Here is a 22,468-nt window from a genome sequence, read left to right as displayed (position 1 = left end):
AGAAGAGAGATGCATCATGCTGTGATTTGTGAACTTCGTAAATGGGAATGGGGACGTGGGCTGCCCTGTGGGCACCTGTGGGCACTAATGCTGAATTTGAATTTAGGCCTCAAGACCTGAAAGGCCAATTCTCTAATCTGTTGTGTTGTCTCCACAATCCTGCTAACTGAAGAGCTGCTGTCATCAGCAGGCAGACTCAGTGCCACAGCTATTTTCAGTTCAGTTCCTCAGTTGGAAACATTTTCCTTCCCCCGCCACCTCTCCAGGCTTGATGTTGTCTATGAGATAACTGGCATGGAGAGACCTGCTTTTCTCCCCAGGAGCAAACACAAGAGATACAGCAGAGATTTTTATCCCATTAGCAGACTGGACTGAGTGGATACCCAACAAGCAGAAGGGAGCAGGCAGGCACAGAGTGAGGATGTGACTGCTGCTCCCTTGGAGCCCTGCCTGCACCAGGGTCCTGCTGCAAGCTTCCCAGGCTTCCCAAGGCATGGAAAAGGGCTGGGTGCCATTCACAGCTGTCAGTTCTCCTCAGCTGCTCAGCACTGCCTGCCAGTTTGGTTACATATGTGCCAGTTCAGTGTAATGTCACCAAGCCTGCCTGCCTGTGAGCTGTGCCTCAGATCTCCTGTCAGGCACAGCTCATTGCACAGCTCCCTGCACTGCCCGCGCAACAGCAGGGTCAGTACTCCAGCCCCACTTGTGTTTAAAACAAAATGCTTTTATCTTTCCCTTCTTCTGTTCTTGCTTGAGAATTGACTTAAGCAACTGATGAACTACTCAAGCTGCCTGGCAGTCAGGGCTGGGCAAGGTGGAGGAAATGAGCTTCCCCAGGAGAGCTCTGCTAACGCTCTCCTGCGTCCCTCAGTCTGTCCTGGGCTCTTCCAGACTGCCTGCTCTGAGCCCTTCCCAAACAGAGCTCGTGGTCTGGCCTTCAGTATTTACCTCTCTGCACATGAATCTTCAAGTTATAACATCAAACACATAAGAGAAGACAAAGAGGTCATGATGAATAAACACTTAGACAAGGAAGAAAAAAAACATTGTACCAGAACAATTTCTGTTACAGCTAGTTCCATCACACTCTTCTAAGACATACAACTTACAGGACCAGTATTGAAGGTTCTACTTGTACTAAACTTTTCCTACATGTCTTTGGACTAACCACACTCAATTGCCTTTTCTGAGGCACTGGATGACATTTTTGACACCCCATTTGGGATATTCGTTCCAACTATCACACTGCAAGAGTACAAGCCTCAGCTGCTACACTTGACTTGTCAGTGCACAATGAAGGTCTTGGGTATGATGAGGTGTCTAAATTGGCATTCTATTACTGTGTTTAGTCGGCTGAACCCCATCTTTACTAGTTTTGATTTCCTGTAAAAAGGAAATACATACAACATACTTTTAATTTCTGTATATACAGTGCCAGACACACTGTGGCTTTGATCTTGGCTGACATTACTATAATAAAACTGGTTCTCATCCCCAGCAGTTGTTTCTAACTCAAAACACATGCTTCATGTCCCTCAGCTACCGTTGCTGAACACCACAGCCCCTCTCCTGACAGCTCTTCATACCACATCAAAACAATGCTCAGGATTTCAGCTATCAGTCCTGCTCACCAGTGCTTTCTTCTCAGTGAAGAGACTCTTGAGATTACATCTGTAATTGTAACTTACATTAAAACACTGACCATGGGCCATTCTTACTGACTTCAGCAGGAACTGCTGAATACTCCATAGTTTTTGAAACCACTTTACAAAATTCTTGCAAAGATTTAAGAGCACACTTTAGGCATCTGCTTAAAAAATGAAATAAGAAATGGTCTTGCTCTATGAAAACTCAGCTTGGGGGTTTGTGGCATTTCTTCCAAAATTTTTCTGTGGAGATGCTGGTACCAAATGCTTTCTATGCCTCTCTAACCATGGGAAATAAAGCAATTCATCAGAAGGTATGGCAAAGGCAGCTTTCTCACAGACTAATGTCCTCTCCTGAGGAGTAGAACCAGTGTCAATGAATTAATCTTGACCACTTCAAGAAACACTTGCCAACAGGGCAGGTAGAGATTAAATTATTTACACAAAGGTGTCTTTGCCAGCTATATAAACAATGGATTCCCTCTAAAGCCTTACCTTCTGAGATATTTCTGTGTAACAAACTGGAACTATAAGAGAATTCCTACATCAACACAAGTCTCTCTCCTAGCAGGGAGAACAGAGGTGTTACCTCACCAGTCAGTCTTTGCTAGGGAAATAGTTTTTATAGTGGATAAGCTTAATGCCCTATCAACATTATTGTCAGTCTGTCTATGCTATGGCTGGTCACACACCACTGCTCCAGCAGCTCTCAGTATAAAGTTCTTTGTGCTTCAGGACACAAGAACTGGGGAAGGGAGGAACTGGAAGGACCTGAACAAGACAAGCCAAATTCTCAGCTGCAGGAGAGCAAGAGCACTGTAGATCACCACAAAACTTTTTCTGTCAGAGAGCATGTTATAGGAAGAGATTTTCCCCCCAAGATGTAAACTACAGTAACCTGGCAGCTTATCTAATTGCTGTGACCTTTCATGCCTGCAAGGGAGCAAGAAGAAAAAAAATGAGCCTGTGGGCAAAAATTAGCACAGCTTTGGAGTTTGGTTTCCATGCTGGCATCCATTCTCACATGCAGAAGTGGCACAGAGATTTGGTGCTCATCACAGTGACCCTCTTAGGATCAGCTAATTATCTCAGAGCTGCTCACTCAGTGAGCTGGCTGATGGAGTCAGGCACATACCCACCTTCCCAAAACGGGGAAATTTCCCTGATTCCTAGAAACATTTTCCTCTCTTCACCAAATTATATCAGGCCTTCTGATGCTCTGTTGGAGCAAATTACTGCTGAATTACAGGTTGTTACATTGGCCACAGCTTTGTCCTGAATACCAGCAGCTTCTTTTGCTCTCTGTTCAAACAAAGGAAACTTTGTTTTCTCCACACTGTGCTTTGATAGAAAATGCAGGCTTGAGCTAAACTGCTTTAACATCTTTTTGGGTTAGGTAGGGTTTACCTCCCTGGCAGTAACTTACCAGCAGAGAAGGAAGGGGAAGAAGAAGGTTTTCAAATGGTTGCTTGATTTTTTAAAAAATGTTCAAATCTTCCTTTGAGGCAGAAAGAAAGAAAAACTGGGAAGTTGTGAAATCTGCAGGACAATGAACCTAAAAGCTGCTTTTGCTAAAGGCTGGGTTATAAAATTATATTACTAACAAAAACCAGAAAACCAGACCTTTTTATTCACTCACATGGAGTGAACCATCCATACATTCAGGGGAACAAAAACCCCCTTGTATTTCTTAAAATGATTAGTATGTTTACTGTGAATTGCCAGAGAAGGAAAATAGTTCAAAACCACCCTGATCAAACTTGGTAATGCTTTATGTGATGCAATCCAGGATGAAAATCCTGCTCTTTCTGCTCTAGAGGGTAGAAAATGGGGTGAGAGCCTGTGCCACTGACACTGTGGGGATGGGTGATCCTGAGAATATAATTCAGCTTTCCTGTGTCTTTTTTTTTATTGGACAAATAAAAGGAGTCCAGAAAAAGATTTCACCCTTCTCCAAATATCACCCTGAACACACATATTTCAGAAACCAATGTTGTAGCTGAAGCATTTTAAAGCATCATTTAAACCCCCAAGTTTTAAATTTCACTTTGTTGAGAAGACTGTTTCCCCAAGTATTTCCTCTTGGAAAGGGAGAAATACAAAACAATCAGGGATAAGGATCCACTGCTTCCTTGTTTTTTCACTCACAAAAAAAAAAAATAAGATGGTAACATATGAAGAGAGTCAGGAAGAAAATCTACTCTCAGTTTTGATTTTATTCCAATAGGAAAAAGTCAAATGTTAGCATCATAGTTGTTTTGTTGACATTGATGGAAAGGTGGAAGAAGAATCACCCTAAATGATCTTTTTCTTTGTTACTTGAGCTGCACAGAAACATACAATGAAAATGGTGCTTGGAAATGGCAGCTTTACTTTCACCTACATCACTGAAGATCACTGCCCTGTGTACTCTGCTACCACAGCTACCTGTAGGGTCACTATAAAGCCTCACAAATGCTCTTTTTAAAGATATTATTCCTTTTTAGGATATCAGAGTTTACCTGGATCTGCCCACACATTTATTTCAGTATAGCAATGGAAACCACATGCTTGTAATGGCTGTGGATTGCATTCATGCCAGACACAACTGCATTTTAGCCAGTGGAATGATGCACTGGGCAAACAGCACTCAGTGGCTGCCCAGTGCTGTAAGTGATTTCAGACCCCAGATACCTCACACTCCCCCTCTGGTGGATGCCAGTTACACAACATTGAAGTGATGTGTGAGCACTGAGAAGCCTCTGTGCTCCAAGACCTCACACTGGGCAACCTTTTGGAGTGCTGACATGAGCATGTTTTGTTACTGACCTTGGATGAAACCAACTGGAGCCCAAGTCCTCACCCAAGCAAAATCCCCAGGAATTTCAGTACAATTTTTGCCTAAGGACTGTAGGAGTGATTCAGCCTAATGTGAGAACTAATGTCCCAGAAGCTTTTTCTAGGCAGCATCCTAATTATAGACTCAAGCTTGACATCTGTAGCACAAAACCATGCTGAATTTTGCAACCTAGGCTTCTCTGTGAAGAACCACACAACAAAAACAAAGCTGACTTTTCATTTACAAAGGCCTTACATTAGGGGTCCTCAAACACTGGCATTTATATTAAGAGCAGTCTATGAGCTGCTTCAAAAGATGACAAAGTAGGAAATACCTCTGGGACTATTTTCCATTGGGCACAGCACACAGCTGGGAGCTGCTGTCACTCCTGTCTGAGCAAACCAAATGTTGGAACCTCTGCACATTATTACATGGATTTTTTTCCCTAGAACAACCTGGTGGCACACTGTACACCAAAAAAAGCATTTCTTTTGTCACTCTGTCTCCAGGTGATAGAGAATAGATCTATCCCATTTACTAAACTTGTGAAGTACCTATCAGGTGCCCTTGTGAAATGCCTACAAATTGTTGGCACTGCAGCTAATCTCTTCTGGGTTACCAGATGATTATTTTCCACATCAGTGGACAATGATAAAAGTAGAAGAGATTGTGCTTTCTTCCTCTTTAGATGAGGTGTTGACAGATAATAAATCATTTTACAAGACTGGCATTGATTTCCTTGTATTTAAATATGGAAAGCAAAATGCAACCATGTTCTGTGATGCCTTTCTCAAGCCACCAACTGGTATTGGAGGAATTAAATTAATAAGGGTTTAATTTTCCAGTCTGTGCCTTGGAGCTTGTGTTTAGATGATCTTAAATTCCGTGCAAGCCCCATGTGGGTTTTTTTAAATTGCTTTTCGACAGTATCTGTACCTGCCTGTCAAGGGGTTGTTGTCCATGTCCTTCCATGTGTATGTGAAATACATCAAGACAGATTCTGTGGATGAAACTAGAATAATACAGGATGAACTAATTTGCTGTTGACAGGCAAGTTCATGTATGCTCTGCTAAACAGAAATTAACTCAGAACATCACCTTTTTTCATACAGTAAGAAGACAGGGGTTTTAAGGCAGTGAGGGTCAAGACTAGATTTAAAACAGTTATCTTTTAAATATCCACTCTCTCATTTTCCCTTCTGCATCTTCCATGTTGATTCCCAGCTGTGCACTTGCCCACTGAATTTCATTGCAGAAGATGGACCAAGAATACTTTAGGCCACCCTGAAATTTTAGCTTGTAACCCAGTCTTTGAAAATCCTTCCTACCTTAGACATTATCCCAGAGCACCGTGATATTTTATTTCAGGCTGAAAGTAATAAGCCACTAAAGTCAGTACACTAAACACATGATTTGGAGGCCACTGAGCAGGCTGACATATGAAATTATTAAATATACAAATTGAACTAATGTACAAATTGAAGTTGGTGTTCTTTTACCTTGGTATCATGACTAGATCTGTACACAAAGCTCTCTGTATCCAACAGCTCCATATCACTAGCTTTCCCAAAGGGTTGACAGAATTTAGTGACAAACTACTGTTGGAGTTCTTGGGAATAAAGCTCTGTTTGGGTTGAAAATACTGAGGCTTCTATTTCTAGAGTTCTAAAAGTCTTCCCTTCTATTTAAACTACCTCTCCTGTTCTCATTTATGGCCTGATGTGCAGAAGCATGAATTTTTCTCATGAAAAACACAGATTTTCTAAAAGCCATAATGGTCTAAGAGGTACCAATTTCTTCTGAAATTTTGCTTTTCCTGCTGAAAAGTTCCTCCTTCTCTCAAAATAATTTTCTTCTAGGGAAGACTTTCATAAACCTGTGATTAAATGCAGTTCTAATTCCTAGTTATGGAGATGTTCAAACTAACAGTGGTTGAAAGAGTGAGACTAAACCTATGGTTCACCAAAAAGTTAGGCTGTCATTAATTCCATAGAGGCAGCAAACTCAGATGTTTATGAACGTTTCCAAAGGTCACTAAGGCACTACAGCAATGCTCTGAAGGTGAAGATTGAGGACTATTTCTTTTTAAACGGATTAATTTTTTAATATATATTTTTAAATCTGCCTGTATGTCTGTACTTTTTGTCTTCAAGTATACACTATTCCCACTTCAACAGAGGCATAAATCTGCATGTACAGACAAACACTTTTCATTATTTAATGTACCGTCAGAAATATTATATGATTTTGATAGGCAACACATTGATTTGTACTGGGTTTTTTTCTGCTGTGCTACATGAAAACTTAATTATCTACAGCCACCAGTTCCATGGCAATAGGGCCTTGAAAAATGATTGGGCTTTTAATTTTAGTAGGGTAAGCTACTTGCAAATCAGTTCTTGAATTTACTGACTTAACAAGAAGGATTAATTGTCTTGAATCAGGGAATGCCTTTACAAAGCAGTGGGCTTTTTTACTTTTAGGGACTCTGTTGACATTAAGGAGGTCATACTCTCACTGCACATGGTGGCACCAAATAGAGCTGAAATAGAAGAAAACAGAAGGAGGACAAAATCTGAGCACTCAGAAACATCAAATTAATTCACCCTGCCCATTGATAGATTATTTGTGACCCCACTGCAATCTGTGGGAGTTTTGCCAATTAATTTCAATAGGAGGAGAATCTGAGTTGTCCTGAAGTTTCCTGCTTCTGCCCACAGCAGCAGAGGCACTCCAGACCACTGTCAGGAAGGGAAAACAAAAGTGCAAATTCCCTGTAACTGTGGCAACAGGAGGGATGGTTTTCTTTGCCATCATGTAATTTTGAATTGAGTAGCTGCTCTGTGACATGATGTGTTACTCCCCTCTGTCAAATTAAAGCTTTCTTCCCGTGTGGAATGCGCATCAGGGAAAGAGCACAGAACAAAACCATCAACACAAACAGCCCCCAGAAGCCTTTTCACATTTCCCACCTCACATCTGTCACAATGGCAAATCCATGTTTGCAAACAGCATGGAAAAACTGCCTTAAATGTGGTGCTTCCTCAAAAACAGGGAATTAAGCTCAGCCTGCTCTGTGAATGTCTCTCAGTCCATGTGAGCGACAAGTGGCGATGAGCTCCCTCAGCAAAATGCCAAGACCTCTGCTATGGAGAGAAGAGCTAAAGACTGCACGGGCTGTCCAACTCTGGTTGCATTTATCTTCCTTTTTTACCCTTTCCTTCACTAAGGTGCTCTCTGTTGTATCCTTGAACCTGGTAACTTCATTAAGGGCTACAAACACCCAGCGAGGCTATGAGCAAGGTTTGAGAGGGGCTGCAAGCACACAGTGAGGTTTTAGGCAAGGTTTGAGAGCCTCAGAAAAGCAGCAGCATATGCAAAATATGATGATGATGCCCTAAGTATTGTCACAGGCAGTCAGACCAAAAGGGGATGCAAGTGAGTTTCTCTCCCTTTCCACCTTGTGTCCTCTGTTTTACAGGAGGCAGTGCCCATGCTGACAAGTGGGCAGCACTTTCTACAAAGTTAAAAGACAGCAAAATCTGCCTCTGTAGCTGCCAAGGACAAAGAAAAGATGGGAAACATATGTTCTCTGTGTTTGGGATGATTCAGTTTAGGTAGACTACCTGGGTCAGAGCCCAGATGGTGTAAACTGCTGAGTCTCAGAACTTACATTAGCTGAGTCTCTAGATTAATAAGTATTTTTAATTGAACTTCTGAACTATTTTGATACTCTTTATTTAAAAAAAAAAAAAGAAAAAGAAAAAAGTCAAATCCCCAAACAACCTCTGAGGAAAAAGCAAAGAAGCAAAAACTTATATGACTTCTTTAAAGTATAGGTGTGAATCACTGTCAGAGGTCAGGCAGGAGCACATGTCCTCTGAGCATCAATACAACACCACTGATGCAAAGGCCACACCTGAAGTTTATTGAGCTAACACAGCAGCTTAAGGAGGTCTGAACTGCCCTGTGTGGTTCAGTGATCTGTAATTTGAAATTCTCGGGGCTGATACCTCAAAAGTCAATCAACATTAATTAGTCACTGAACAAAGTGTGCTTGAAAGGGCAGTAACAGTCAGCCATGGAGTTCAGATGCTGTACTAGAAACAGGAGGTGATGAGCTTCGGTGAGCACTTGAACAAAAGACACTGAAGGTGCATAGGAGGCAACTGAGCTAAACACAAGAAAACAAGGAAGACATTGGAATCTTGGTGATGTAAGCTTGGACTGGGAGTAGGTGGGATTCAAATGTCTTGGGAACACTGAAGCCAAAGGGATTCATGAGGGAATTTACATCTGTGCCATCTGTCCTTTACTTATTTTGTAGATGGCTTTTGGAAGAGAAATAATGCCATCAATTTAATCCTACTGGTGATTGACTGCTGGCAGGAATACCAAAACATTCAACCCAGGAGAGAACACACCAAAAATAAACTTGACCCTAAACAAAATGCCCTGCCCTGTTACTTACTCACAGTACCTTTTCTGTGATGTTATCTTAAGCTGAAACCATTACTTCTCAGTTTTTCTGACTCAGATGTGAGAGGACTAATTTTGATAAGACGTGTCTTACAAAACCCACCTTATCAAATTGACCAGGAAGAACAGACAGCAAGCAGGAGTTGCATTACTTTTCAGTTCTTAATACCACCCACAAAAGGAGCTTGTTAGCTCAAATATGGGTTGACCACACTCAACAGTACATGCAGTGTATCCTCATCTGATTTATTCATGTGTGCTATGCCACTGAGCAGCAAATTTTGGACATGATTAAGAAAGTAATTTCTGAATGCTTGCTGAGGTTAAATTGTGCAAGTAAACTATATGAGCTATGAAAACACCAGCATAAAAATCAATACCAGCAATCAATCAATAACCTGATTTGGGAAAAGTCTGAGCAAGTGACCACAGTGACTCCTTCAAGTATTGTGGGTATAACCTGATATTAACAACCCTTTTTTTGTTTAAGAATTTCATTGTTTCGGCAGCAATAGCGGTTACTAATATTCTAAAGGTCATGAATATCTATTAAAAATCTTGCTGAAGAAAGAAAGGCACAGCTTTCCCATGTCCAATCATCCTGTTACTGGAATATATGTTTGTGATGTGGTCATCCCATAGATTTTGACTGGTAAGAAGGGTGATATCTAGGGACAGGTTTCATGTCTTCTCTTCCAAAATCAAACAAGGAAAATACTCATTTCCATGATGAAAGCCAAGAGTAGAGCCATTGTCCATGTGTAAAGGTTCCAAGTCTGACATTTCCCAAGTGCACACCCAGCAATGACAACTGCTAAGTGGTTCTCAAGTGTTACACAGTCCATGTTGGTAAAAGAGAAGGTGGCAGAAGATTCAATAATGGTAATGAAATGCTGGGGAAGCACTGCTTTCTTCAAGCCCTTCCTTCTTCAGGATTTCTAATAAGGGATTGTTGGTGAATTTTCACTTTGTACAAACACCTTGTCAACTCCAAAGAAGAGTAAGAAATAACACTCTTAGAAGAAATGTTTGAGAGCTTAATCCAGCCTGGCAAAGCAAGCACAAATCCACTGACTTCAATGGAGTTACAGATGGTCCCCTTAAGGTACAACAGAGCTGATTTGGCCCTCCTCCCTTACTGTAACTCTGCTTTCCCTGAGAAACCTTTGGTTTCAAAGGAACCAACTATGTGCACAGAACCTGCAACACTTGAGCTACAATTAAATAAATGAACGGAGGGCACACTTGTATTTTAAAACTTTTCTCAGTAGTGGACTTTACCAGCAAGTATTGACCTTTCACTTGTTTAATCTCAGGATCTAATGCCCCTATCACAAACTAAGCACTGATCTGCAGAATATCAATTATTGTACACGTATTTCTGCTTCCCATGGTTTCCTACAAACTTTAAATTGGAATCATGTATAAGCATATTGCATGTCTCAGGAAGAGCTTGTTCTTCCTTAGAAGCCACCTCAGCACTACAGCAGATGGGCACAGGCTTTATGGCTAAAAACATGGGGAGAGACAGAGAAGGAGAGACAGAAAAAGAAAAAGAAAGTGAGAGAAGAAAGTTGCTTACTGTTTCGAGGCTTCTCCTCATCCATGCCTTCATCTTCATTTTCTGGATCAATATCTTCTGCTTGAGTTATCCAGTCTAAGTATCCCTTCAGATCCTCCTCTAGCTGCTGCTTTTCCCGTAGCTTCTGGAAATCGCCTCGAGCCTTAGCCTTTTCTCTTTCTTTGGAAAACTCCCTAGCAAGAGGGAGGGAGGGACAGGACATGGGCGGAAAGAAGGAAGAGATGGAAGGAAAACAATGGGTTAGATGGGTTTCCACCAGACAGTCTCCTCAGTCTGTGTAGCACATCCAGCTGTTTCTATTCTCTCCAGACAAACACGTGTATGGAGCATCCTTGCTGTGCACACATGTGTAAAACAGCTGGAGTGTCCACATATCTATCAACACTTAGGAAAGGACTGATACCTTTTTCAAAAATTTCCTTCTCAGCATTTCACTGACAATTCAAATAAAACATATATGTAACATTTATGCACAATACCAGACATTTTCTAACATTCTGTAAACACTTGATATTCTCCAACAGTTATCTAAAAATGTTTATATGAATAATGGTTAAAGATGAACTGTTTGACAATAATCTGACATCTGGAGAGTGAGCTGGTGGCTCTAATTTGTAGTCAGATTTCAATCAGTGTTTAAGATTTTATATTTCATCACAACTAAATTGGGCTAGTTTAAGTGTAATTAATGGTACTCACAATTCTGTACATATTTAATTATGGACCATTTTACCCACAGTACTGGAAAATATAGTTAAAAACTCAGAACTCAAGATTTTACTGAAGACTTTCAGCATTTGAGGCAGTTATTTGACAGGAAATATATTTTTCAAATCTCACACTGAGTGGACGAATAAGATAAATTATGGGTAGACAAAGCTAATAGATTCTGCCAGAAACTGGACAGGGCAAAACATTTGATGATAGTTTTATGAAAGAACGCTGTTGGGAGTATAGACTTAAAACAGGGCATAAGAACAAGAATTTTCTGTTGCTTAGTTATGATCCTGGGTTCTTGGCTTTGTCTTCTTTTTGGCTGCAGTGCTGTTTCTTCTCCTCTTTCAGCAATAATTTCTTTCAAGAAATGCTGACATCCCTTATTTAGAACCTCATGTGGTTCTAAACCAGGTTTTAACACTTGTATTTTAAAAAGTAAGTTTAATGATTGTGAAAATTGCTGGACCAAGAGTACTTAAGCATTGTCTTATATCTGCTGAAGCAGATCACTACACAAGACACACAGAGCAGATAATACAGGCCACTCTTTCCATAAAAAAAGGCAAAGCTATTATGCATTATCCTTTACTGTTGCTGAAGACTGTCAGCAATGAATCGATTTAACAAAATGCTATTCCACTTGGCATTTGTCTTAGGTTTGCTCCTGCAAAAATGAATAGGAAATCTACCACTGATTTTGGTGGCATAATATTAGCATAATGAAAATCCTAGCCAAAATGTGAATTTTGTGAGTGGCATGTGACTGAGATGGAGGTGGGTTTCTAACAGTGATGGTGAGGTACTTTCCTCCTGTTGAGTCCAAAACCTGCTGAAAGACTTCCATGGACTTCACAGGCTTTGCATCAGATTTTCAGAATTCTGAGCTGTGCAGGAAACCAGCACTGCAGCAGGACCAAAGCAGGATGATTCCTTAATTTCTAGCCAAAATATGTGACAACGTGTGCCAGTGTCATCTGTACCCCTGTTATGCTGCTGAGGGTTCAGGTCCTCCCAAGGAAGTGTGATAAAAAAGATAGAGGTGAAGAGAACCACTGGGTTCTCTGGCCTGAAGTTAGTCCACAGTCAGCTCTGTGTCCAAACTCAGCCTCAAGGCATGGAAAAAAATGAAAAATAAAATTTTCTTATACTGGGAGTGATATTTTACTATTTACAATATAAAAGAAACAAATAAGCCCAACAATAATAAAAATCATACAAAGATTGTTAGGAAAAAATCCATCAGTGGTGGTTATATTTTCTGCTTCAGTAACACCTTTCCCCTGGGTCTGCTACAGTGCCGCATCCAAATTAATGAACTAACTCTTAAAAAAATAATCACTGAATGAATAGATGTATTATTAAGCCTGTTTGTTACATCAAATTCCAATATTTTGATTTTCATCTTGCAAGGTATTATTTTAGAATCTAAAACAAATGGGTCAAATTTTGAAATGACCTGAACCTAGAGTTTTCTATCACAATGCAAAATACTGTGATTGCATTGTATAAATGACCTGCAATTCCATGTCTCTTCCCTTGCTACAACACATGACACTCCACATCTCAGATGACTCTCCAAAGAAAGACAACTGGTTTAAATGCTCTTAATTTCTATGCTCTACTAACACCAAACCATTGAGAACAGGTGGCTCAGGAAATTGCTACTGCAATTCAAACCACCTCCCATGAGGAATGGCAGCCTGTACTCGGGCAAATGTAGCTCACAATCAAGGTTCCTACCAGTGGCCATCTTCCATCCCATGGCAAGGGAGCTGGTGGCCTCAGCCCAGGGTGGATTGCAGGCAGGTGCACACATTAGAGCTGCCTCCAGCACAGCTGGCAATAAATGGTCACTGTTTGCAGCTCCAGCAGGCAGGCCAAGGACCAAAGGAGCTTTGGATGGAAGTGCCATGCTCAGTCTAGAGGTTGCTTTCACAAAAAAGGCTGCACAATCACGGCAGGGTAAGGTCAGCAAAGGCTTGCAGTACTAGCAAGCAATCTGTCTCTTTTCAGTGAACCCAAAACATCAGTATAAGAGTGGGTGAATTTGATTGTTTTTACCACAATTGAGTTTGTTTCACTTTGGTTTACTTCTCCCAGAAAATTGTAGAAATGCCTGCCAGTGGGAATACCAGAGAGCAGAGTATTCTGGAGACTATTTCTCTGTGTGAGGTTAGAGTGGGTCAAGATCATAAACACCCAGCTCTGCATTATGTGCTGTTTCAGAAGAAAATTTATTTTTCCTATTCCAAATGATGATGGAATTTAGGTTATTCTTGTTGATATGATTTCTCACATTTAGAGGCGAGATGGAAAGTGAGCAAAACAGCAGAGTTATAACAGTTCCAAACTCTTGCTTGCTACTCAAAGTGGAGCACAAGGCTCCAAATCTCATCCACCCTCAGAAGTACATCAAGGAATGGGAAGGATTGGAAGAGGGGACAGAAGATTAGGAAAAATACCTGAAAGGTCATAAAAACTGCTCAAGGAGGAGCTACAACCATAGCCAGCCTCCTGTTCACTCTGACCTCTTTCCTGGCAATAAAAGCATCAAAAGCAAACGACTGTGTTTTGCAGGATCCTCTCAAAAAGAAACCTCTGGCTCTCCTTTCTTCCATTTGCCTTAGGCAACTGCTTGTTTGGCCTGTGTCCTGGGATTTGGATCAAAATATAAAGGAAATGGGACTCCATATTCTTAGGTGTACTTGTCTGAAGGTTGAACCCCTCTGCCTTTTTTTTTCCTCATTAATTAACTGAAACAGATAACACAGATGAGAACATCTCTGATCTCAAGTGGTTTCTTATCACTGCTCAGAGCAATGATGTGGAATTGTTTTGCCTGGGCTTGGGGAGGTCTGCTGACTGGATTCTCCTTTGGAGTACATGAATTTTATATTGTGCTCAGCCAAGTCGGGAGGAGATTACAGCTTCACATGTAAATACTCCAACATGCTATTTAGGCTAGTATGTGATTAGTAAATTCACCAGGACCATGAATGGATGACATGCCTGAGGAAAAACAAATTACAAAAGAGCTTTTTCAGTAGACCAGAATTCAGCATTTCATTTTGCAGGTGCAATCGAAGTGTCTTTGTGAGTACAATTAATTACACTTATGTATTCAGAAGTATTAAACTTCCCCAAGCTAATCTGTCATTTGTGAAGGCTACCTACACAACATGCCTGCTGACGCTCCTGAAATAGATAAATGGGAAAAAATCAGAGATGCCCAGAATGGATATTCAGAGATAACCAGGAATGCTGCTTTGTATCTGGAACAGACAGGTGGATCATCAGCATAGATCAAACTAATAGCAATAGCAAGTCTCCAAAAGAAAAAGCTGAATCTGCAAAGTGAAGACACTTTGTAACTCAGCAGAATTTAGAACTGCTTTAGAAAGTTAATTGTTTAAGAACTGCTTATATAGACCAAAGAAAATTTGGAACACTTCTCCATAATTTCTGCATTTTTTCATGGATGCAAATTTTTAAGTTTCTTTTTTCTTTTCTCCAGTTGAGGACATTTTTGCAGAAACAGTGCAGCTGTCATAACACTGTGAAGACAGCCAGAAAGAGTGACTCACAGCTTAAACAAGGTGAACTTCATCTTTGATTTCAGTTCCCTCTACAGACTGTTTCCATCTCCTACCACTAACTGTGGTGGTTTAGCTGCAGTGTGGCAGGAGGTGGAAGATTTAGGCCTCAAAACACTTTCTTGAGTTGAAAATGAAAGAGACAGGAAATTAAATCATTAATTATGCACAGGTACAAATCCAAGTGCAGGTAAATTGAATCAGAAGTGCTTCAATACTATGCACTCCCCATGGTTTGGCTCACAGGCACTTTTTATCCAATCAGATGCCATAAAATCTTTAACAACATTTCTGTAGGGTCCTTGAGCACACCTCTGATAGAACACATCCCTTTCCCTGTCAGCTGATCATCATCCCCCACTAGTGCTGACATCCTTACCTGCTGGGCAGAGTATCCACCTGGAGGAATGAGGAGTTTGCGTTTCAAAATCATACCAGAGCATCACTCTCCAGACATGCAAACACAGATTATTGCCCAACACTTCATTACCAAGGATTTCCTCCACACTTCCATTACTGCATGGAAATCTTCTCCTTGCAGTAGCTGTCACAGTGGCTAGTCTCCTTCAGTGGAGTCATGATGATAGAAATAATACCTCCTGCAGACTTTCTATTACCTGTCTCTTTGCCAGATGGCCAAAGGTGGATCTTTTTCCCTAGCCCCACTGCTGCCCTTCCTATCTTGTTGGCCCAAGTACTGAGGACATAATTTCTGTGAGGCACCAAGTCCTCTCTTCTCCTGTTTAGAGATCATTTTCCCTCTCTTTTGATCAAAAGACAAGAGACTTCAGGGCTGCCTACTCAGGCAACAGGTACAGACCCTGATCAAACTCATTTAGAGCTCATCAAAGGAGGCTGGATGGTAGAAACAAAAAAGAGGATGCATAAAAGTCCTCATACCATATTTATCCATGTACACAGAATGTCTGCAGCCCCCAGTTGTGCCCAAATATGGAACTAAAAGCCTAATCCTAAAAGATTTTTTTTTAATCTTGCAAGGAATGTTTGCTGGCTTGATTCCTTAAATTATGTGTCTCCCCAGGGGCAGTAAAGTTTTTAACTACTGGGGACAATACCCATTGTTTTTAATCAAAGCTACTAAAATGATGCTTTGCAGTGTTGTACTGCAGAACTGAAATACAGCTAAATGTCCGCATGTCTTAAAAATGCTTAAACACTAAAAGGACTTCTCCTGCTTCTCTGTTCATCCTTGGAAAAGGTCACAGGGAAATGATCTTTTCTCTCTGCATCATGCCAAGTTTGTAATGTGCACAGTAGAGAAGATGGGCTTATTGAAGGAGCAACGTGCCCAAGACTCTCTCCAGGGAAAATAGTCTCCTGGTAGGCTGTGCTTTAGATATTCTAAACAATGTGAAAATTTCTCCTGTGAGAAGACATAATTTGGCAGGAATCTCATCCTACAGATGTAAAGGGATTTGTCTCATGCTTTCATTCCTGCTTCAGTCCTACTGACTCTTCCAGAAATTCTACTGTAATCCCCTCCTATGGTGTGTGGATTGCTTTGCCCACAGGAGAGCACAGCGCTGTCCTCTTCCCACAGTGTACAGGTAGAGGAATGTCTTAAAGACAAAAAATTGTCTTATATTCCTTTGATTTAGTCAAGACTCCTTCTGTGATACTAGGAATGCTGTATTTTGCTATTGGCACAGCAATAGCCTGGGCCTTCTCTTAAGGTTCTTGAGATCAACCCATCACTGACTGTTGTTTTGGTAACCAGAGAGTAGGAATAGAAATACAAATTTTTAAAAATAAACAATAATAAAACATTTTCCTGGTACTGCTTACCCGCTAAGTACACCGAGAACCAAGTTAAGTACAAAAAATGACCCTATGATGATTAGTGTAACAAAATAGATCCAGGGCCAGTCCCTTCCTATGGCATCATTGACCTGGAAGAGTGGAATGATAATTAGTGAGACAAGCTCAGATTCTGAGCACTGCAAGGCTCCAGCCAAAGAGATCCCAAGTCACCAGCAGTAAGGTTCTTCAATACCCAGTTTTCTGGAAATTTATGACGTGTTGACATAAATAATTTTGAAGGACCTGAGGTTGAATTTCTCTGTCAGGGAATAACACCGCTTTTGTTACCTGTATTATTTGCAATATTTGAACATTTTGTCAAAGTATTTCAGAGCTGATGTGAAGCTTCCGTGGATTCAGATTTTTAATCCCTCGGAAAGTATCCTGGTGACAGGGAAGAACCCTTATTATGGAGTCTTGCCCTGTAGCATTGGAAAAAGGACACCAAAACTGTCAGCTTACCCGCTCAACACACCAAGAACCAGATTTAGAACGAAAAAGGATCCAAAGATGACCAGACTGACAAAATACACCCATGGTAACTCATAGCCCATAGCGTCCTGCATCTGGAAAGACGAAGGAAAGTTAGAAGACAGAGAGGGAAAGCAGAAATGATTAGGCAAAGGAACAGATGGAAAGATTTGTAAATAGAGCCTGTGGTTGGTTTACACGTAATCATACCAAGTGTTTCTGTGTGTTCTTTCTGATGTGACCATTCCTTTGATTGTTTTTTTCATCTAACTCCTCATTGACCTATTACTATTCAGTGACTAATACAGCCTAAAACATAATGATGGGCCCTACTGGCATTTTCTTGGATGACCAAAATTATGGACTTACTTTTTGGAATTTACTTAAAACACCACAAAGGGTCCTCCACATGAATTCTAAACTTGGTTGCTCACATAAATGACCCTCTGCTGCCAGGGAAAATACTTCTAGTTTTTGGTAGTGTACTGTCAGATCACATTTGCTTTCCATGTGTAGCACAGGTACCTCAGAGAGGAGCAGGTGGGAACTGGGCAAATACTGGTCTTTCCCTGGCAGTGCTCTGGGAATCTTCACAGTTTACCACAGTGAGGGCAGTAGCTTGGTTCTCTTGAGGAAGGTCTTTTCAAGGCCACCGTGTTCTAACCTGGTCAAGTGTTTTTTAAAACTTTCTCATGAGCTTCATTCTCTCATCCTGAAGGATGATTCACTTATCTAAACACAATTCCTACACAACAGAATACTAAGAGAATATGAGACTGTAAACAGAATGACATGGATTTCACACTACTTCAAGCATCTGCACATGAAGCAAGGAGAATTATCTTAGCATCAGAACCTGTATTACATGAGGTCCAGTTCTAACCCATAATAAGGTCTTGTATATATTCTAAATACATCTAGTACATAAACACTATTTCATCTTGAAGTCTCCTTCAAGGTACAAGATTTTGGAAAGTTGCTGGATACCTTAATAGAATCTCACTTTCATAATGGTATCAAAAATACCAGAGTCCCTTCTTTACTCTTCATAAACAATTATCTTTGAATCCAGAAATAGCATCATTAAAGAAACAGATGGTGGTTAACATTTTCAGGAGCACTAAATTGATTTATGAACATAAATTGCAGAATTTAAAGTACCTAAAGGCATAAAGAAATCTACATTCCTTTGTTTTCCACTCTTTTGAAAATTTTGTCTTCTCTTTCCAGGAAAATGCTCTTTCCTTTGCAACATAAACATTTGATGGAATCACAGGAGAAATATCCTTCCATACATGGGCAATGAGACACACTTCAGGGGAGGTAATTTCACTCAAGATTCATAACAGCTCAGGAAAGGAATTTCAGACCTTCAATAAGACAAGGCAGGAGAGTAACACTAATATAATAAAAATCGGTTCTTTGTGGATGGAAGCCCATCATCCATTTTTCTTCCAAAGTAGAGCCACTAATGTTCTTGTCTGGCAATAGTCCACAGTCCATGGACTGATCCAGAGCTCCACCTCAGGGCTCCTTCAGCTGTGACTGAACAGGACTCATTAAAAAATAAGCTCAAAATCTGCCTCTGTGAAAACAGTTCATCAGCTCCTTCCTCACCGGATAAATACATTTGGTGGGCAGAAGAGTACCTGAGTTGCTAACCTCCCCTAAGCATAACAAACTTCTTCCCTTTTTGTAGACTTGCAGAATTTTTCAGTTAGTTTATAAATCATACTAATTACTCTTTATGCTTGCAAGCCACATTTCATCCCATGTGACCAAAAAGTAGCACCCCTGGTGTCTACTGCACATCAGGGCTTTAATGAGAACAAAGCATGCCCGAGTATAAAGATGGAAGCAAAAATTGACCTGAGATCCCAGCTGGGAAACCAGGAAGGCAAAATGTAAATGCCCAAGTTGGAATTAAGTAAAGAAATGAGATTTAACACCCTTTGTCTCCTACAAAGAACACCAGTATCTATTTAAAGCAATCTGCACAAACAATGAGTATGGATGACTTTGAAAAACTACCCTAAGAATTTACCACTGTGGGCACAATGATGAATTGACATCCCTCTAATTATGATAGATGGTGATAAAAAAGCCTCAGCTGCATGGTATTTATCTATCATCAGTTTGGGGTTTTTTGTCAGCTGGAAAGGTGGAACTTCTCAAAGCTGTGGTGCAAGAAAATTGCAAAGAGCAAAAGCCAGGTGCCAGGTACAGAGGTCAAATTAATGTCAGGAGAAGGACAAACCTTCCCTGGCATGAAGAAATTTCCAGCTGGCAAGAAGCTTCCACCATGTCCTGGTAAAGTATATAACTAGAATACAGTGTACTCTGTTATTCCCAATGCCTGCACAATTGCATAACAATTGGACCAGCTAGCATCAGCACAAATTAGTCCTGTAAAGCAGACCTGCATTCTGGTACAGCAGAGCATTTGGGACTTCTCAGACTGGAAATTTCAGAGGTCAGGTTTTCATCTCCTTTTTACTGCACATTTGTATACATAACAGAGAAGCTGAGGGGCAGAGACATCAAGAGCTTCTCAAGCAGAGAGAAACTGCCAGTGTTTGGCAGACAGCCGAGTCTGTCTGTTGCTGGACTTTCCTATGTTTGGTGCTCTCATGTCTTTTTTTCTTTACTAGCAGGTGAGATTATTCATGTGAGACTGACCCACAGGTGACAGGAATGCATGTTATATGATTAGATAATTTTAAGTGTTTGTTAAATTATGTTAAAACCTCCCTGCAACTGTGAGCTTGCTGCTTGCTCCAGGAAAACAGCTGCAGGAGAAATGCAGAGAAATATGTTGTTTGGTGAAAGCTAGGGGGAAAAGAATAGGAATAGACTTACTCAAAACAGTAAGAGCAAGGCCAGGAGTGTTGCCTTTTGCACCCTCCTGAGTGCAGAAAATTAACTCTACAAAATATATTTTGTACTGTTGCCCCCAGAGAAGAGGAACTGATTCAGTTATAGGTTACCTCTCCAGGATGGACAACTCCTGGTGCACAGCTCAGTTTTGTGGTGCCTGAGTGCAACACTTCTCCCTGAGTGTTTACTACCAACCCGAGGAATCCCAGCAGAAAAGGGAGATCATCTTCTAAATTCACCCTTCTAAGCCAAGACTATAATATCAACGAGTGCAGGTCCAAATTATAACTTTCAGTCCAGGTGATTGCAACTTGATGCCAACTTAAACATGTGTGGAACAATAGTTACATCAGCTGGAAGCTCAGAATGAGTGGGAAGCTGCAGATTGTCATTTATGGAAATAATTCTGCTTTCTGAGTCAAACTGCCTGACCTATCACAGCTCACATCTCAACACTTACATGTCACTATTCTCAACAGTGAGGAAGCTGGCACATTTCAGAGCATCCGTGCATCATCCCTCAGAGATCTTGGAGATAAGGATTCCTTCTCATTATTATTTCCTACGTATTCTCTCTGGCACTGTGGGAACATCATTTGGCTCATTATGCCTCAGCTTTCCAATCTGCAAAGTGGGAAACTACCCTGTCTCAGTGGGTACTGTCAAAGAAACCACTCAGTTTCATGACAAAAGGAGGTCATTGCAGCACATACGAGGTCTGCTGGAAGAGCTCCATCTTTCCCAAGCACCTTAACTGCTATCCTGCCTGTAGCATTTCAGCAAAGGCTTTTCTCTCAATGGTACAGGCAATCACCTAGAAATAACACCAGGGTTTTTCATTCTGCTGATCTCCATTACTATCAGCAGTTTCAGTAGGGGTCAAGGAATAAAAGTCTTTCTTAATAGACCTTTGTGCCTCTGTCTTCTGGTTCTTCAGAAGACACAGGTGAAATCACATTGGCAAGGCCACAGGAGACATTAATTCATTAGTTGTTTGGTCATTTTTTTTTCTTTCCTAGGGGGAATAGTCTGGTACATTTGCAAGTGTCTCATTCCTTACACAGGCACCATAGTTCAAAGTTAGAGGCATGTAACCTATTACCATAGTGGTTGAGCATCACCAAGCACAGGCTTTCAGTCACTTAATGAGAGGGGTAGGCACCATTCACTAAATTCTGCTGACTTCACAATTCACGTGCTCACACCCTGACACTTTGTGGTGAATGTCTTTCAAAAACAACAGAGGGTCACAGGAAAAGTTTAATCCATCAGAAAAGGGCAGCTGGAAATCAGTCAATGGGAAGCAGCAAGCTGAGTAAAAAATGAAATCTGCCTTGTTCAGTGCACAGTGCTGGAGAGCTGCAGCTTAATGGAATGTAAGTTAGGGCACCTGGGCAAGGCTTCTCTTCCTCAAATAAATTGTTAATTGATTTCTAATGACTGTAGAATGGTGTGATAACACTTTTTAAAATGCTAGTACTACAAGTATTCTATAATGAAGTGTAGTATTCTATAAGGAAGTGTATAACTTTTCACAGAGTAATGTTCACTGAGAGGAGCAACATATTCAATAAAATTAAAGGGCAGCAAATTTGGAAATTTTGCATAGAAATGCTATTTTCTGTAACCCAGCTGTGGAATTTACTGCCTCAGAAAACAGCCATGCCAAAACTAATGGCTATAGCCAGTAGGAAGATTTCTAGCTGAAACCAAGTCTTTCTTGTGACAATCTAAAACTGGAGAGTATTGGGAGCAGGAGACAGCAGAAATAATGACTTCGCTGTCATTAAATCTGTTCTCCACCTTGAAGACTTTATTTTGAAAACCATCTATTCCAGGAACAGTGTTTAAGCACCTTCCTAACATTTGGGATGTGTAGAAGTCATTTCCTCATCTCAGATCAAAGATCTCAGGGTAGGCTACTGGCAGGCAGAGCCCAGGGGATGCATAAAGGGTCATGCAGGTATTGATGAGAGATTGGAATATTTATACCTGATCAAAGAGATTTTGCTTAAAACATAAATTTTCCTTCTCCACCTCCTGTTTCCTTCTCTTCCCATGAATATTTGGGTGAATACATTTCGTTCACATATAACCTCATGGAACTAAAACTTTAAACTCAGCTTTTTTTTTTTTTTTTAATAGGATGATGCACAGTTTTGCACTGTGAGGAAAAAATGTTCTCTGCCATACTTTTGAGTCAGAACTTGGGTCTAACTTCAATTATAATAAACAAAGGATGGAGCTTTACTCTTCACAGCTATAGTTAAGTTGACAATATTACAGAAAAAAAAATCCATACCATAGACAGGAGGTAAACCCTACATCTCAGACTAGGGTTATGTGACCTTAGAAGCAGAGTAGTCCTGCTCTTATTCTGTTTTCTTTGGCTTCTATTGTATCTTCACACTGACTTCATTAAATCTTTTCTTTGTTTCTGAAACTTCACTACTTTTGAAATTTG

General features: G+C 40.6%; 1 protein-coding gene across 9 annotated transcripts in view; it reads right to left on the bottom strand.

The window, feature by feature from the left end:
• The window catches only part of CACNA1C (calcium voltage-gated channel subunit alpha1 C), a 453,063-nt gene that overhangs the window by 127,805 nt on the left and 302,790 nt on the right, over positions 1 to 22,468 (bottom strand). For 7 of the 9 annotated variants that reach the window (XM_064421276.1, XM_064421282.1, XM_064421281.1 and 4 more), the window contains exons 8-9: positions 17,119 to 17,222; positions 10,526 to 10,698 (exon numbers count right to left, since the gene is read on the bottom strand). In XM_064421276.1, the coding sequence (XP_064277346.1) occupies positions 10,526 to 10,698; positions 17,119 to 17,222 (277 nt within the window). Of the gene's footprint in view, positions 1 to 10,525; positions 10,699 to 16,641; positions 16,746 to 17,118; positions 17,223 to 22,468 lie in introns of all 9 variants that reach the window. The other 2 variants (XM_064421278.1, XM_064421280.1) reach the window with 2 other exon arrangements.

The sequence above is a fragment of the Passer domesticus genome, chromosome 5, assembly GCF_036417665.1.
Source record: "Passer domesticus isolate bPasDom1 chromosome 5, bPasDom1.hap1, whole genome shotgun sequence".
Taxonomy (NCBI): Eukaryota; Metazoa; Chordata; class Aves; order Passeriformes; family Passeridae; genus Passer; species Passer domesticus.
This window is presented reverse-complemented; position numbering and strand designations above follow the sequence as displayed.